This window comes from Anolis sagrei, chromosome 11 (assembly GCF_037176765.1).
Source record: "Anolis sagrei isolate rAnoSag1 chromosome 11, rAnoSag1.mat, whole genome shotgun sequence".
NCBI lineage: Eukaryota > Metazoa > Chordata > Lepidosauria > Squamata > Dactyloidae > Anolis > Anolis sagrei.
This window is the reverse complement of record NC_090031.1, coordinates 25,193,870-25,208,089: the sequence shown is the minus strand read 5'-3', so window position 1 is coordinate 25,208,089 and position 14,220 is coordinate 25,193,870. Positions and strand designations below refer to the sequence as shown.

At 43.9% G+C, this 14,220-nt stretch overlaps 1 protein-coding gene across 1 annotated transcript in view; it reads right to left on the bottom strand.

Annotated features, from left to right (window-relative positions):
* The window catches only part of RABEP1 (rabaptin, RAB GTPase binding effector protein 1), a 48,288-nt gene that overhangs the window by 12,672 nt on the left and 21,396 nt on the right, over positions 1-14,220 (bottom strand). The window contains exons 5-13 of the mRNA XM_060756977.2: positions 11,900-12,019; positions 10,843-10,978; positions 10,458-10,636; positions 8,458-8,586; positions 6,374-6,850; positions 5,200-5,304; positions 3,261-3,377; positions 1,506-1,604; positions 1,144-1,284 (exon numbers count right to left, since the gene is read on the bottom strand). Of these exons, the coding sequence (XP_060612960.2) occupies positions 1,144-1,284; positions 1,506-1,604; positions 3,261-3,377; positions 5,200-5,304; positions 6,374-6,850; positions 8,458-8,586; positions 10,458-10,636; positions 10,843-10,978; positions 11,900-12,019 (1,503 nt within the window). The remainder of the gene's footprint in view (positions 1-1,143; positions 1,285-1,505; positions 1,605-3,260; positions 3,378-5,199; positions 5,305-6,373; positions 6,851-8,457; positions 8,587-10,457; positions 10,637-10,842; positions 10,979-11,899; positions 12,020-14,220) is intronic.

Below are 14,220 nucleotides of genomic sequence, written 5' to 3'. Positions count from 1 at the left end.
TCCACCTAAACATTAGGAAGAACTTCCTAACAGCAAGAGCTCTTTGGCAGTGGGAGTTGCTGCCATGGAGCATAGAATCCTAGAGTTGGAAGAGACCTCGTGGGACATCCAGTCCAACCCCATCCTGCTAAGAAGCAGGAAAATCCGTTCAAAGCACCCCTGACAGATGGCCATCCAGCCTCTGTTTAAAAGCCTCCAAAGAAGGAGCCTCCACCATATATATGACCTTTGGTTTGAATGGAATTGTATGAAAGGTGTATGAATGGGGCCTAATTGGGTTTAAGACACTATCCTAAAAAGATTGAAGGCTGGAAAACTACAAGAAAGAGGTGAAGAATTCATGGACCATAATTAAAAGTTGGTGCAGTGGGTTAAACTGCTGAGGACCTAAACTTGTTGACCGAAAGGTCGCAGGTTCGAATCCTGCTGTTTGCCCCAGCTTCTGCCAACCTAGCAGTTCGAAAACATGCAAATATGAGTAGATCAATAGGTACCGCTCTGGCAGGAAGGTAATGACGCTCCATGAAGTCATGATAGCCACATGAACTTGGAGGTATCTACGAACAATGCCGGCTCTTTGGCTTAGAAATAGAGATGAGCACCAACCCCCAGAGTCGGAGGACATGACTGGACTTAATGTCAGGGGAAAAGCTTTACTTTTACCTAATTTAAAGTTGCTGAACTGCTGACATTTATGACCAGAGAAAAATGGTTAACTGTTGACATTGCTGACTTGTTGAATTTTTGGGGGGAAAACAATTTCTGAACTCCAGAAATTATCAGAGACAATGGCTCTTTAAGTTAAGGATATGTTTACAAGGTTCCTTACGTTGAGAAGGAAGTTAACACAAGGCTCCTTACATTGACTAACACCAATTAAGGAGAGTCAACATCTGCCAGGAACTGAGATGAAGCCAGGATGTTTCAGGCTGGAAAAACATCATTCATTCATTGTGGAATTTCCCTCAGGCTGGATGGCCATTGGTTGGGAGGACTCTGTCTTGCAGAATGGGTTAGACTGGAAGGCCCTTGGGGTCTCTTCCAACTCTACGATTATGTGGAGGCATCCCACCTGCACACACCGGCTCTCTTGGGCCCACCCGCACAACGGCTCCCTTGGAAATGCGTCAAGACATGTCCTACCTCTCCCGATTCAGGGAGGACGAAGTTCTCAGCCTGCTGCAAAGAGGCGTGGAGGCTGTGCTTCCCCTGAAGGCTCTCATTGTCTCTCTGCAGCCGGGACAGCTCCTCTGAGACGTGTTCCCGCGACTGGGTTAGGACGACCTTCGGGAAGAAACAAACAAACAACTGAAGCTTGAGAACGCCACCACGACAGGATATGAAAGGTAAGGCTCCCCCGGTGGTAGCACAATGGGTTAAACCCTTGTGCCTATAGGACCAAAGTGCGATAGTACTAGGAAAAAAAGAATAATAAATATATAGGAGAAACAACAGCCTGACAGAAGCTCAAAACCGAGCTTGTGGAAAAGTTGACATGTCTTTACCATTTGTTCCTGGATGTCTCTCTTGGCTTGGGAAAAGGCCTGCTGCAGTTCGCCAAGCAGGGACTCCGACTCCTGGACTCTCGCCGTAAGCGATGAGATCTATCGAAAGAGAGAAAAGGAGAAAAAACCCACTATCAGCTGCAATTATGTCATAAGCAAGACAAACAAATGCTTCTTTCTCTCTCCTTTCTGAAAAAAACATGTTACTAACCGATATACCTCGTGTTGTCCAGGTCTCACTGGAACCACTTCCCCTCTGCTTTCAATCTCTTCTTTCTCTTCCCTTCATACCTTTACACCTTTTCCTCTCTTCCCTCCTTTTTCTTTCTCCCTTTTTCTTTTTCTCCCCTCTCTTCTCCACTCCTCTTTCCCTTCTCTTCCTTCTTTTTCCTTTCCTCCCCTCATACTTTCCCCCTCCCTCTTTCCTTTCCCTTCCTTTATTTTTCTTTCTTTTCTTACTTTTCCTTTCCTCCCCTCATACCCTTCCCCTCCCTCTATTCCTTCTCCCTTCCTTTCTCTTCATTCCGTTCTTCCTTCCTCCTTCTCTCCTCCACTCCTCTTTCCCATCTTTCTTCTCTTTCTTTTTCCTTTCCTCCCCTCATATTACCCCTTTCCTTCCCTCTTCCTTTCTTCCTCCTCCCTCTCTTCCTTCTCCTTACCTTTGTCTTCCCTCCACCTTATTTCTTCTCCCGTCTCCACTCCTCTTTCCCTTCTTTCTTTTCCTTCTTTTTCCTTTCCTCTCATCAGACTTTTCCCCATTCCCCCTACTTCTTTCTTACCCCTCCCTCTCTTCCTTCCCCTTCCTTTATTTTTCTTTCCATTTTTCATACTTTTCCTTTCTTCCCCTCATACCTTCACCCTCCCTCTTGCTTCTCCCTTCCTTTCTCTTCATTCCTTCCCTCCCTCATCTTTCCCTCACTCCTCTTTCCCTTCTGTCTTCTCTTCCTTCTTTTTCCTTTCCTCCTCACATACTTTCCATCCTTTCCTTCCCTCCTCCTTCTTTTTTCCCTCCTCCCTCTGTTCCATCTCCCTTTCTTTCTCTTCCCTTCCTTCCTTTGCACTCCTCATTCCTTTCCCCCCTTTCTTTTGTTTCTCTCCCCTACCTTTCTTCCTTCTCCCTTCCTTTTCCTTTCCTTCCCTCATACCTTTCCCCTTTCCCTTTTCTTCTCACATTCTTCTTTCTTCTCCGCTCCTCTCTCTCATCTCCACTCTCTTCCTCCTTTCGTCCTTTCTCTTCCTTCTTTTTCCTTTCCTCCCCTCATACTTTCCCCTTTCCTTCCCTCCTTTTTTTCTACCCCTCCCTCTCTTCCATCTCCTTTGCTTCCTTTTCCTTTCTACCCCTATCTTTCCCCCTTTCCTTCCTTTCTTCCTTCCCTCCTCCTTTCCTCCTCCCTCTCTTCCATCCCCCTTGCTTTCCTCCTCTCATACCTTTTCACCTTTTTTTTCTCTTCCCTCCTTTTTCTTTCTTTCCCCATCCTCTTTTCTCCCTTCCTTTCTCTTCCCTTTCTTTTCCTTCTCCCCTACCTTTTTCTCCTTTCCTTTCTTCCTTTCTTTTCCTTACCTTACCTTACCTTACCTTATAGAACTACGTTTTAATATCTCTCTTTCATAGAAATACATCTCAATATGTGTATTTCTAGATTTTCCTCCCAATGTTTATGTGTTCCAATTCTTTGGTAACCTGCCTCGAGCCAAGCCAAATCCTCAATCCGCGGGCCCTGGGCTCCCTTCCCTTCTTCTCCCTGCTCCCTGTACCTGGTTTTCCGAGTCTTCGGTGCTTTGCTTCATATATTCCTCCAATTCCTGCTTCTCCCGCATCGTCTTCTCGAGTTGGTCATTGGCCTGACGCAGCATCACCTGCAACTTCTTCACCTGCGAGGAGAAATGGACAGATTTTGTCATTTCCAAAATGTACACCTTATAACATGACTATTGGTATGCCATGCCACCAATTAACTGTGGTCATTTTACACCTGTAAATAACAATAGCAGCAAAACATGTGTATCCTGTTTGAAAGACTTCCCGACCCTACACTGGAATGATAGCAGTGTTTCTCAACCTTCCTATTGCATTCCTATTACAGTTCCTCATGTTGTGGTGACCCCCAACCATAACATTATTTTCGTTGCTACTTGATAATTATAATTTTGCTACTGTTATGAATCGTAATGTCAATATCTGAAATGTAGGGTGTTTTTTCATTCACTGGACCAAATTTGGCACAAATGCCTGATATACCCAAATTCGAATAGTGGTGGTGGGGGGTTTTTTTGGGGGGGGGGGTTGATTTTGTCATTTGGGATTTATAGTTCACCTACCATTAAAGAGCATTCTGAACTCCAACAATGATGGAATTGAACCAAACTTGGCACACAGAACTCCCAAGGCCAAGAGAAAATACTGGAAGGGTTTGGTGGGCATTGACCTTGAGTTTGGGACTTGTAGTTCACCTAGATCCAGAGAGCACTGTGGACTCAAATCTTGATGGACCTGGACCAAACTTGGCATGGATATTCAATATGCCTGTGCTGGCACAGCTGTGCCAGGAGATTTGATTCTTTTTCTTGCACTGTTAGTTGTTTGAATTCATTTGGGCCATGCATTTTGCAATTAGGTAGCTTTTCCTAGGTTGCAGTCATAGGGCCAACAACCTATCAATCATTGTTAGAGCCTCTAGATCCGCCCCTTTCCCCAGGTTTGGAGGGAAAAGGGGACTTTTAGTTCAGTCTCACAGTTTGGAGTCTTACAGCAGGACGTGTGGGCTTTTCTCTGCCCCATCTGCAAAAAGCTTCACCTCTACAGCTTTTGCTGGAGTTAAAGAAACAGATCTACAGCCAGCTTTGCTGGGGAAAAATAGGAAAGGTCTCACAGCTTTTGCTGGGGCAAAAGAAATAGTTCATACAGCTTTCATGGAGAAACTAAAGGACACCAGCTTGGCAGATCTACAGCAATCATTGCCTGGTAAGGGACCACTCGGGTTATCCATGACGCAGCTTGGAGCCGGGAGTTGGGGCCTCACGCCAGCAGGGTAAAGAAAGATTGCCCAAGGAGAGGTTGGAAGGTTTTCCTAAAGAAGATAGGAACTGTTTATCAAGCAGTTGCCTGTCACTTGTTGGCAGATCAAGAAAGCGACTAGTTTTTCAAGATTATAAAGCATTTAATTCATTTGTTTGAAGATTTAAGCCTTAATAAAGAACTTTGTTGAACCTATTTTGAGCCTCTACAGAACCTTGTGTTGGGAAACCTATGGGACCCTTTAGCTGAGGCACCCTGGCGTCCCGTTGGGCATACAGAAAGCACGTCCTGTAAATAGACATTGTCACAGGCCCAGCACGCGACAGCACAATGCCCAAACATGAACACTGGTAGAGTTTGAGGGAAACAGACCTTGACATTTGGAAATTGTAGTTTCTGGAATTGATAGTTCACCTACAATCACAGTTGAGGAGGGCTTTTGGTGGAAGGATTTGCCATCTATAGTTGCTGGGATGTATAGTTCACCTCCAATCAAAGAGCATTCTCAACCCCACCAATGATAGAATTGGGTCGAACTCCCCACACAGAACTCTCATGACCAACAGATAATACTGTGGTTACTTTGGTGTTTCCTCTGGCACCCCCCTCATGACCCCCCCCCCCCCGCGCCCGGGTCCCGACCCCCAGGTTGAGAATTGCTGTTCTAAAGGGACCGACCTGATCCCGCATCTCGGCCTCCTGGATCTGTATCCCTTGCAGTTGCTTCTCGTAATTGGAGCACATGTCGCAGCGCCGCCCCAGTTTGTTCCCGGCATTCTGCACCTGCGGAGAACAGAGTGTGAATTTCGCAAGGAGAACAGTTTTGAGAATGGGTTAAAGAGAGAGGCAGAGGGAGTGGAAAGAGGAAAGGGATTGGGAAAAAATAGGATTTCTGGGCAAAGTGTGTGAAAGATTGAGAGAGAAGAGAATGACCTGGAAGTAATGGGAGGGGGGAAACTGCACAGGACAATTGTTTTGGAACGGAGAGAAACCAAACTGAAGAACAGAGCTGGGAGGGAGAACTACCATCTATATAAAAATGTAATGTTCGTTTGTGGAATTAACAGACGGCCAATTCTCTCACACCAGAAGCGAGTTGCAGTTTCTCAAGTTGCTCCTGACACAACAAAAATTATTATTATTACATTACAAAGTAATGCAGTAGTTGATTGGGTGATATTTGTATACGTCAATTGTATTTTTATACATTGGGATAGCAAATGGAGCACTGTGTGAGTTGGTGTTGTTGCTGTTTTGTTGGGAAAACAGATGTTGAAGTATTTTATTGTAAGTAGAAAGAAGGAGAGGTTCGTGTTGTTGTGCAGAGGTGAACTACAAGAGATGATAAAGCCTTCCTGCTGTTCAATTCAGGCAAACTCCAGAGCTAATTGTACATGGACTAAACCAGGCATGGGCCAACTTAGGGCCAGTAGGCTGTTAGGAATTGTGGAAGTCCAAAACGCTAAGGCATATATATATATATATATATATATATATATATATATATACATATATATATATATACACACACATACACATACATACATACTAGGCTTGGGCAATCCATGGTTCTAAATGGTTCTAAAGTACTTACAAAACTAAAGTTCTGGTGGTGAAAATTTCAGAACTCTAACGAAACTCTCAAAATTTCATAATAAATGGCAGTTCCTAATTGGTTCTGTCATTAAAATCACCAATAATGAAATAATAATTAAATTTTGAAAGTTTTGTTAGAGTTCTGAAATTTTCACCACCAGAACTTTAGTTTTGTAAGTACTTTAGAACCATTTAGAACCATGGATTGCCCAAGCCTAATACACACACACACACACACACACCCAACCAAGTGTACCTCTTTCTGGAGCAGATTCCACTCGATCTCGCTCACTAAACGATATCCGCTGGGAGACACATAAGTGTTTTCGACACTCTGGGTGATGCTGGAGAGGAGGGAGGCCGTCTCCTCCTGCTCGGGCGTCATGGCCGTGATGGCCTTCTCCTGGTCCTTGGTGAGCATGAACCCGCCCGCGGGCATCTGCAGCGACCCCAAGGAGGCCGTGTCGAAGTTCTCTGACACCGAGTCGGCACCAACCAGCGGCCCGAAGTCGGACTCGTCCAGGTTCCCGGCCGACTTGGCCTTATGGTTGTAGCCCAGCGCTTTGGCCTGCAGGGAGCCCCCCGAGGCCGCCCCCAGGCTGTCCGTCGACTGCGCCCGCCGCAGACCCTCTTTGAACAGGTCCGTGTCCGACTTGAGGGATTCGCCTGAAGACAGCAGCGCATCCGTATCCAGGGAGTGGACTGAACCGTGGGCGCTGTTGTTTAGATGGACCTGGAATGCAGAGAGGAGGAACTCCTTTGTGATTCATGGTTTGCTAGATTACGTATTAGAAAACACCAAAACCAGCAAGGTTTTCATTGTATCGTCAATGGTTTTCACGGCTGGAATCAATGGGGTGTTGTTGCTTCAGTGCACAGTGTGTTTTCCCCCTTGGACGTTGTGTAGTTTCTGGGCCGTATCATCTGCGATATGTAAGTGGATGGATATTACTAAAACTAGGGGCAAAAAAGAGTATGTCTAAGCAAACAAGATAAAATAATCAGAAAGAACTCAGGCTTTACAGATTTGGATTTACAATTGACGGAACAAGAGGACAAACCTTTTACATATACAACGACCGCTGCTAGAATTGTTTTTGCTAGAGAGTGGAAGCAAGACTCAGTACCACCCGTACAGGATTGGGTGGAAAAAAATCAGAGAAATAAAGGACATGGACGAACTGACTTTTTTGTTGAAGAAAAATACAGGCATGATAATAAAAAGAACGAATTGGGACTTCATGACTATCTGGACAATTTGTGAATATAAAAAACAAGAGAGACAATTTATTATTTTTTAATAATATATTTTTATATTTTTGAATAATAAGAATATTTTATCCAAGAAGATGGAATGGAAGTGACTTTTTTTCTTTTATTTTTTCTATTTTTTGTGTGGATGTATTTTTGTAGTTTATTTTTTAGGGTTTTATTTATGATATCTTTTTTACTTCTTACTCTATTGACCTTTCCCTCTCTCTTTTTTTCTTTACTTTTCTATACCTAATTGTTCTCACTCTGTCGTATTCTATATAAAATTTAATAAAATTTCTTTAAAAAAAAGAAGGAACTCTTATTTTACAGGCTCAGAGGAGAAGATAAGAAAAAACTAGGATGATACAATAATAATAATAATAATAATAATAATAATAATAATAATAATCTTTATTTATACCCCGCCATGATCTCCTCGATGGGGACTCGGAGCAGCTTACATGAGTCCAAGCCCAAACAACAATTACAATAAAGAGAAACCAAAAACACAAACCAAAAGTGCGAACAATAAACAACAACATCATAATTACATAAAACATGTGAATACATAACAATATAAAACTACAGTAAACACAAACACAGTGACAATGGGCGGGCTACATGTAATGGTTAAAAGAGGAACTAATTGAAACTAGTTAAAAACTTGGGTGAGATAAAAGAGAAAACAAATTATTTGTGGAGGAGGGCTCATTATAGTGGGGGTTGTGGAAGAAGACTATTACGACTGCCAGATAAGAAACTACTTGCCTTTGCAACAGAAAATATTGCAGATGGAATTCCTTTACATGTGAGAGAATATGTATAACAATCACATCCTTAGTGATACAATGGACTCCTGTGTAGATTTAATTTACGGTACTAACAAAACTGACATGTCACTTCCCCTCCCCTATCTCCCACCTCCCTTTTTTACTTCCTTCCTTTCCCCCCTTTTTCTTTAAGTCATAAAACTGTGAAAATAAAATTAAAAAAATTGTGAAGTCAAAAAGGAAAAAGAGAGAGATCTCAAAAGAAGACAAAACTCCCCAACAGAAAGTAAATACATTTCAGGAAAATTGGCTTTACCTCTTCGCCAGGGAACCGAGGGAGGGATTCGTCATGAGCGACGGAGCAACACACCACTCTCGATTCCTCGTCGGTGCCTTTCTGCTTGTCTTCCTTCCTTTTGTGCAATCGTTGCTGTTCTTCGTCTTCCTACAACAAATAGTCAACAAAAGCATTTCTTTTTATATATGCTTCAAGCATCATCTGTTCTAGAACAGGAAATGTATACCAAAGATGTCTCCCAAAGTCACCTAGGAGTTTCCATGACTGAGGAATGTTCAAACTATGCTGGTTCCCAATGAGCAAGTTACTAGTTATTTAACTTGTTGGCAATTTCTTTGTAGTGTTAGAGAGGAGGAGGAGGAGGAGGAGGAGGAGGACAGCTTTCTTGAAAAGTTGGCTGGCTTTGGCAATGGAGCAATGGCTTCAAACCTCAGAAAAGAAAGGAGATTCCACCTGAACATTAGGGAGAACTTCCTGACTGTGAGAGCTGTTCAGCAGTGGAACTCTCTGCCCCGGAGTGCAGTGGAGGCTTTGAAACAGAGGCTGGGTGGCCATCTGTTGGAGGTGTTTTGAATGCAATTTTCCTGCTTCTTGGCAGGGGGTTGGACTGGATGGCCCACGAGACCTCTTCCAACTCTAGGGTTTTATTATTCTATTGGTATTAGAATGTATTATTATTATTATAAACACAAGATTAGTACGCAACAAACAAGATCACTATGCTGGTTGCTGTATTAGATATTGTTGTTGTTGCTGTTGTTGTTTTGTTGTTGTTGTTGTTGTTGTTGTTGTTGTTGTTGTTGTTATTATTATTATTATTATTATTATTATTATTATGTTGATTTATACCCCACCTTTTCTCTCTATGAGGAAATTCAATGTAGAGTTGGAAGAGACCTCATGGACCATCCAGTGCAACCTGCTGCCAAGAAGCAGGAATATTGCATTCAAATCACCCCTGACAGATGGCCATCCAGCCTCTGTTTAAAAGCTTCCAAAGAAGGAGCCTCCACCACACTCCGGGACAGAGAGTTCCACTGCTGAACAGCTCTCAAAGTCAGGAAGTTCTTCCTCGTGTTCAGATGGAATCTCCTTTCTTGTAGTTTGAAGCCTTTGTTTCGCGTCCTAGTTTCCAGGGCAGCAGAAAACAAGCTTGCTCCCTCCTCCCTGTGGCGTCCTCTCACGTATTTATACATGGCTATCATATCTCCTCTCAGCCTTCTCTTCTACAGGCTAAACATGCCCAGCTCCTTAAGCCGCTCCTCATAGGGCTTGTTCTCCAGACCCTTGATCATTCCAGTCTCCCTCCTCTGGACACATTCCAGCTTATCAATATCTCTCTTGAATTGTGGTGCCCAGAATTGGACACAATATTCCAGGTGTGGTCTAACCAAAGCAGAATAGAGGGGTAGCATGACTCCTTAGAGTTGGACACAACTAGCCTTAATGTCAGAGGAAACCTTTACCTTCTTATTATTACTAAAGGTGAAAGTTTTCCCCTGACATGAAGTCCAGTCATTTCCAACTCTGGGATTCTGGTGCTCAACTCTATTTCTAAGCCAAAGCCGGCGTTGTTCATAGATTCCTCCAAGATTGCCGTTGGCATGACTGCATAAAGTGTCATAAAGTAAAATAATAAATGTAATAAAAACAAAAGTAATAACAGAGTAAAATAATAAATAACCTTGACTCGAGTATAAGTCGAGGGGAGCTTTCTCAGCCTAAAAAAGGGGCTCAAAAACTAGGCTTATACTCGAGTATATACAGCATATACTCCACTGGCTTGACTCCCATCAGATCCTCTGAAGATGCCAGAAAACAGATGCAAGGAAAATGGAAAAAGGAGCAAATGCTGCTAGATCACTTTGGCCATACAGCTCGGAAACCACACAACACCCCAATAAAAAATATATACAAGAAGTGTCCTAGAGGCAAATACTCCCCAACTGCGCAACCCCCTTCTTCTGACATACTCCCATCATCGAGCCAAAGGCCGCCACAGAGAGACGGCGACCGACCTGGTCTTTCTTCTTGAGCTCCTCGACTTGCCGCAGCTGCTCAGAGGTCAGCACCCGCTCCATCCACTGCATGTCCCGCATCAGTAAGCGCTGGGACTCCAAGAACTGGTCGTTGGCCTTTTGCCAGGTGTGCTTCAGCTGGTTGTGCTGCTGCCGCTCCTGCTCTAACAGGCGGCAGACTGCGCGGGGAAAGGGGGAAAGCAAGGGACGAGAACAGGCTTTAGAAACGGTTATACCCGTATTGATTCAAGTCGATACGAATCTAAAGCGCACCTCAATTTTCCCAATTTTTCTATGTGTTTTCCCCCCAGGCCTTCCCATCTCTAGCCCTGAGTAATGATGCCGTCTGAACAGTTCTGTGAGGACGCGGGGTGCGGATCTATACCTTCGTGAAGCTCCTTCCGCAATTTCTCAGCATCTTCTTGCAGCACTGACTTCTGAGTGTTCAGGACAGCCACGTACATTTCGAGATCAGTCCTACAGGATTTCTCAGCTTCCAAATAATGATTCAGTTCTTTCACCTGAGAAGAAAGAAAATTTCTGGTGAACGCATGCATTTGCTTTCAATCGCCGTGCGTTAGAGAGGCTGAGGTTTGTCTCATGAGAAGCACCTTCAAAATGTTGAGGCTCGATGTCCCCCAAAATCCCTAGTCTCTATTTCCAACCTGACACTAGAAAAGAGAAAATTAAAAATGCAATAATCTGCAGAACAACACAAGGGGGTGGGTGTGTACTAGTTGAAACCACATCTGACTGGTCTGCATGATGGGTTTTATAGTTGACGTGAGTCAGATTGAAGTGAGCCAACAATGTGATGTGGCGGCAAAAAAAGCCAATGGGATTTTGGCCTGCATCAATAGGAGCATAGTGTCTAGATCCAGGGAAGTCATGATACCCAGGCTCTATTCTGTCTTGGTTAGACCACACCTGGAATACTGTGTCCAGTTCTGGGCACCACAAATGAATAATAATAATAATAATAATAATAATAATAATAATAACACTTTATTTGTACCCCGCTACCATCTCCCCAAGGGATTTGGTGCGGCTTACATGAGGCCGAGCCCAAATACAACAATACAAGCAATAATAACAACAATGCCACATGGAACAGGATCCGCCAACCCACAGGAAATGCTGTCTCTCAAATAACCTCAAATAATCCATGGTTTTGTTGTTTGACCAAAACTTATACATCCAAAGACCAACTGGAGGACTCGGCCTTGCAGAGGAAGTCCATCCTTCGTGGCCGATTACGTTTCTGGCATATCTGCAAATTCAACAAGTGCATCATGGATTATGGAGAGGACCCTAGTTTAGACGGATAAACTAGGGTCCTCTCCATCCTCCATGATGCGCTTGTTGAATTTGCAGGAATGCTAGAAACGTAATATATCGATTTCCTATACACACTTACACAAATATACATCGTCTTCACCCACCTTTGAAGCTTCCAGCTCCTTTATCCTCTCGTCAGACTCCATCAGTTTCTCTTTCAGAGTCGCAATCTCCTTCTCCATGGGCATCACCACGGAGCGGAGCTTGTCCGCATCTTCTTGAGCCTGAAGCAGAAATTGAACTATTGTCAAGACAGGTGACACGGACCTGAATCCACCGCTTGAGTGGCATCTCTTAACAGCTTTGGATTTTGCATATGGGGTTGTTAACGGATTTGTAAAACTCCAATCATCACCCAAGTCAAAAAAGAAGCCCAATGAAAGCCCTGTGAGTGTGAAAAAACAATCTGCAAAGCACACCTCCTCCAAGGGGAATGGAACAACCTCAACCGGGCTTTACAAGCCACTGGAGACTCAACTTCAGATTTCAGAAGAGCTGCAAGACCAAGAACAAACCACGAGAATCAAGACAAAGATCTACCCAGAGGAAAGGTGGTCTTCCCATACATCAAGGGAACGACTGACCGCATCGGGAAGCTGATGAAGAAACACAACCTACAAAGTATCTACAGACCCACTAAGAAAATCCAACGAATGCTCCATTCAGCGAAGGACAAGAGGGATCCTCTCACCTCTGCAGGCATCTACCAAGTCTCAATAGGGATGTCCAAATGCAGTAGCATTGCCCAGGCACGAATCAAGGAACATGAAAGGCACTGCAGACTAATCCAACCAGAGGTCAGCCATAGCAGAGCACTTGATGAACCAACCTGGGCAAAGCATAGTATTGGAGAACACAGAAATGCTGGACCACACCAACAACCACCATGTCAGACAACACAGAGAAGCCACTGAAATCAACAAGCATGTGGACAATTTCAACCATGAAAATGAAAGAATTCTGGCTAGCACTATTAAAAAAAAACCTCTAAAATCAGGACAGTAAATAAAGAACAACACTCAAACACAGGGGAACTCCAGACAAGAAACAATCAGGGACAGCTAATCTCCTCTCATTAAAGGATTCCCCCAGGAAGTAACAAGCCATAGGTAAAAACTGTCAGGCCATCAAATGCTGATCAGGGTGGCCAATGGAAACATTCACACCTAGCTCCAACAAATAAGAGTTTGTTTTCCCACCTGGACCTTCCACAGATATATAAACCTCCCTTGCCTAGTTTCCAATATAACTCACAACCTCTGAGGATGCCTGCCATATAGATGTGGGCGAAACGTCAGGAAATATTGCTTCTTGAACAGGGATAGACAGCCCAGAAAACTCACAGCCACCCAGAAAACGTTCTTTTTAGGAATCTCCAGGTCCTCCAGTGCGACTCTTATGTGGAATGTCTGGAAGAAGTTGACCACACAGTCACACTGAAGGGCCTATATCAATAAACATAATATAATAACTTTATCGTCATCGCACATTGTACAACGCAATTAAATGCTTTCCCTAGCACACATCACAAAAACGAAAGCTGACTGCCATAACCTGGGGATCACAACCAGACACAGTTATGACATCTGCCCTAGCATTTTGCTACTATGATGCTGTGTACACATGCCCAGTGTGGAACACATCTCACCATGCTAAAACAGTGGATGTGGCTCTTAATGAGATATTCCGCATTATCACAGGATGTCTACACCCTACACTACAGGAGAAATTACACTATTTAGCCGGTATTGCACTACCTAACATCCGCTGGGAAGCAGCAGCCAATACTGAAAGAACCAAGGCAGTGACATCTCCGGCCCATCCTCTGTTCAGATATCATCCAGCATGCCAACGCCTTAAATCAAGAAATAGTTTTCTAAGATCTAGAGATAGTCACAGGAACATCTCAGCAAGCGAGAGTCCAAAAGTGACAGGCTAAAACCGGGAACCTCAATTCATGGCTGATACCAAATGAGAGACTCCCTCCTGGGCACACAGAAGACGGGGCGACTTGAAAGGCGCTGAACAGACTGCGCTCTGGCACCACGAGATGCAGAGCCAACCTTAAGAAAGGGGGCTACAAAGTGGAATCCACAACATGTGATTATGCAGAAGAGCAAACCACAGACTACAATGCAGCCTGAGCCCTGCCACATGCACAATGAAGAACCTACTTATAGCAACACCGGAGGTACTCCAAGTTGCCAGCTACTGGTCAAAGGACAATTAATAGAATGCCAAGTTTTTAAACATTGTGTTTTTAAAATACATTACAACTGTACCCTTGGTTCGCTCCTGATACACTAAATAAATCACACACAAAAAACACACCCATCCCTCCTCACCAACCACCGCTATAGAGCCCCCAATGTCACATCAATGCAAAATCATGGAGTTCAATATAGCTACACCTCTAGCTTGCTGT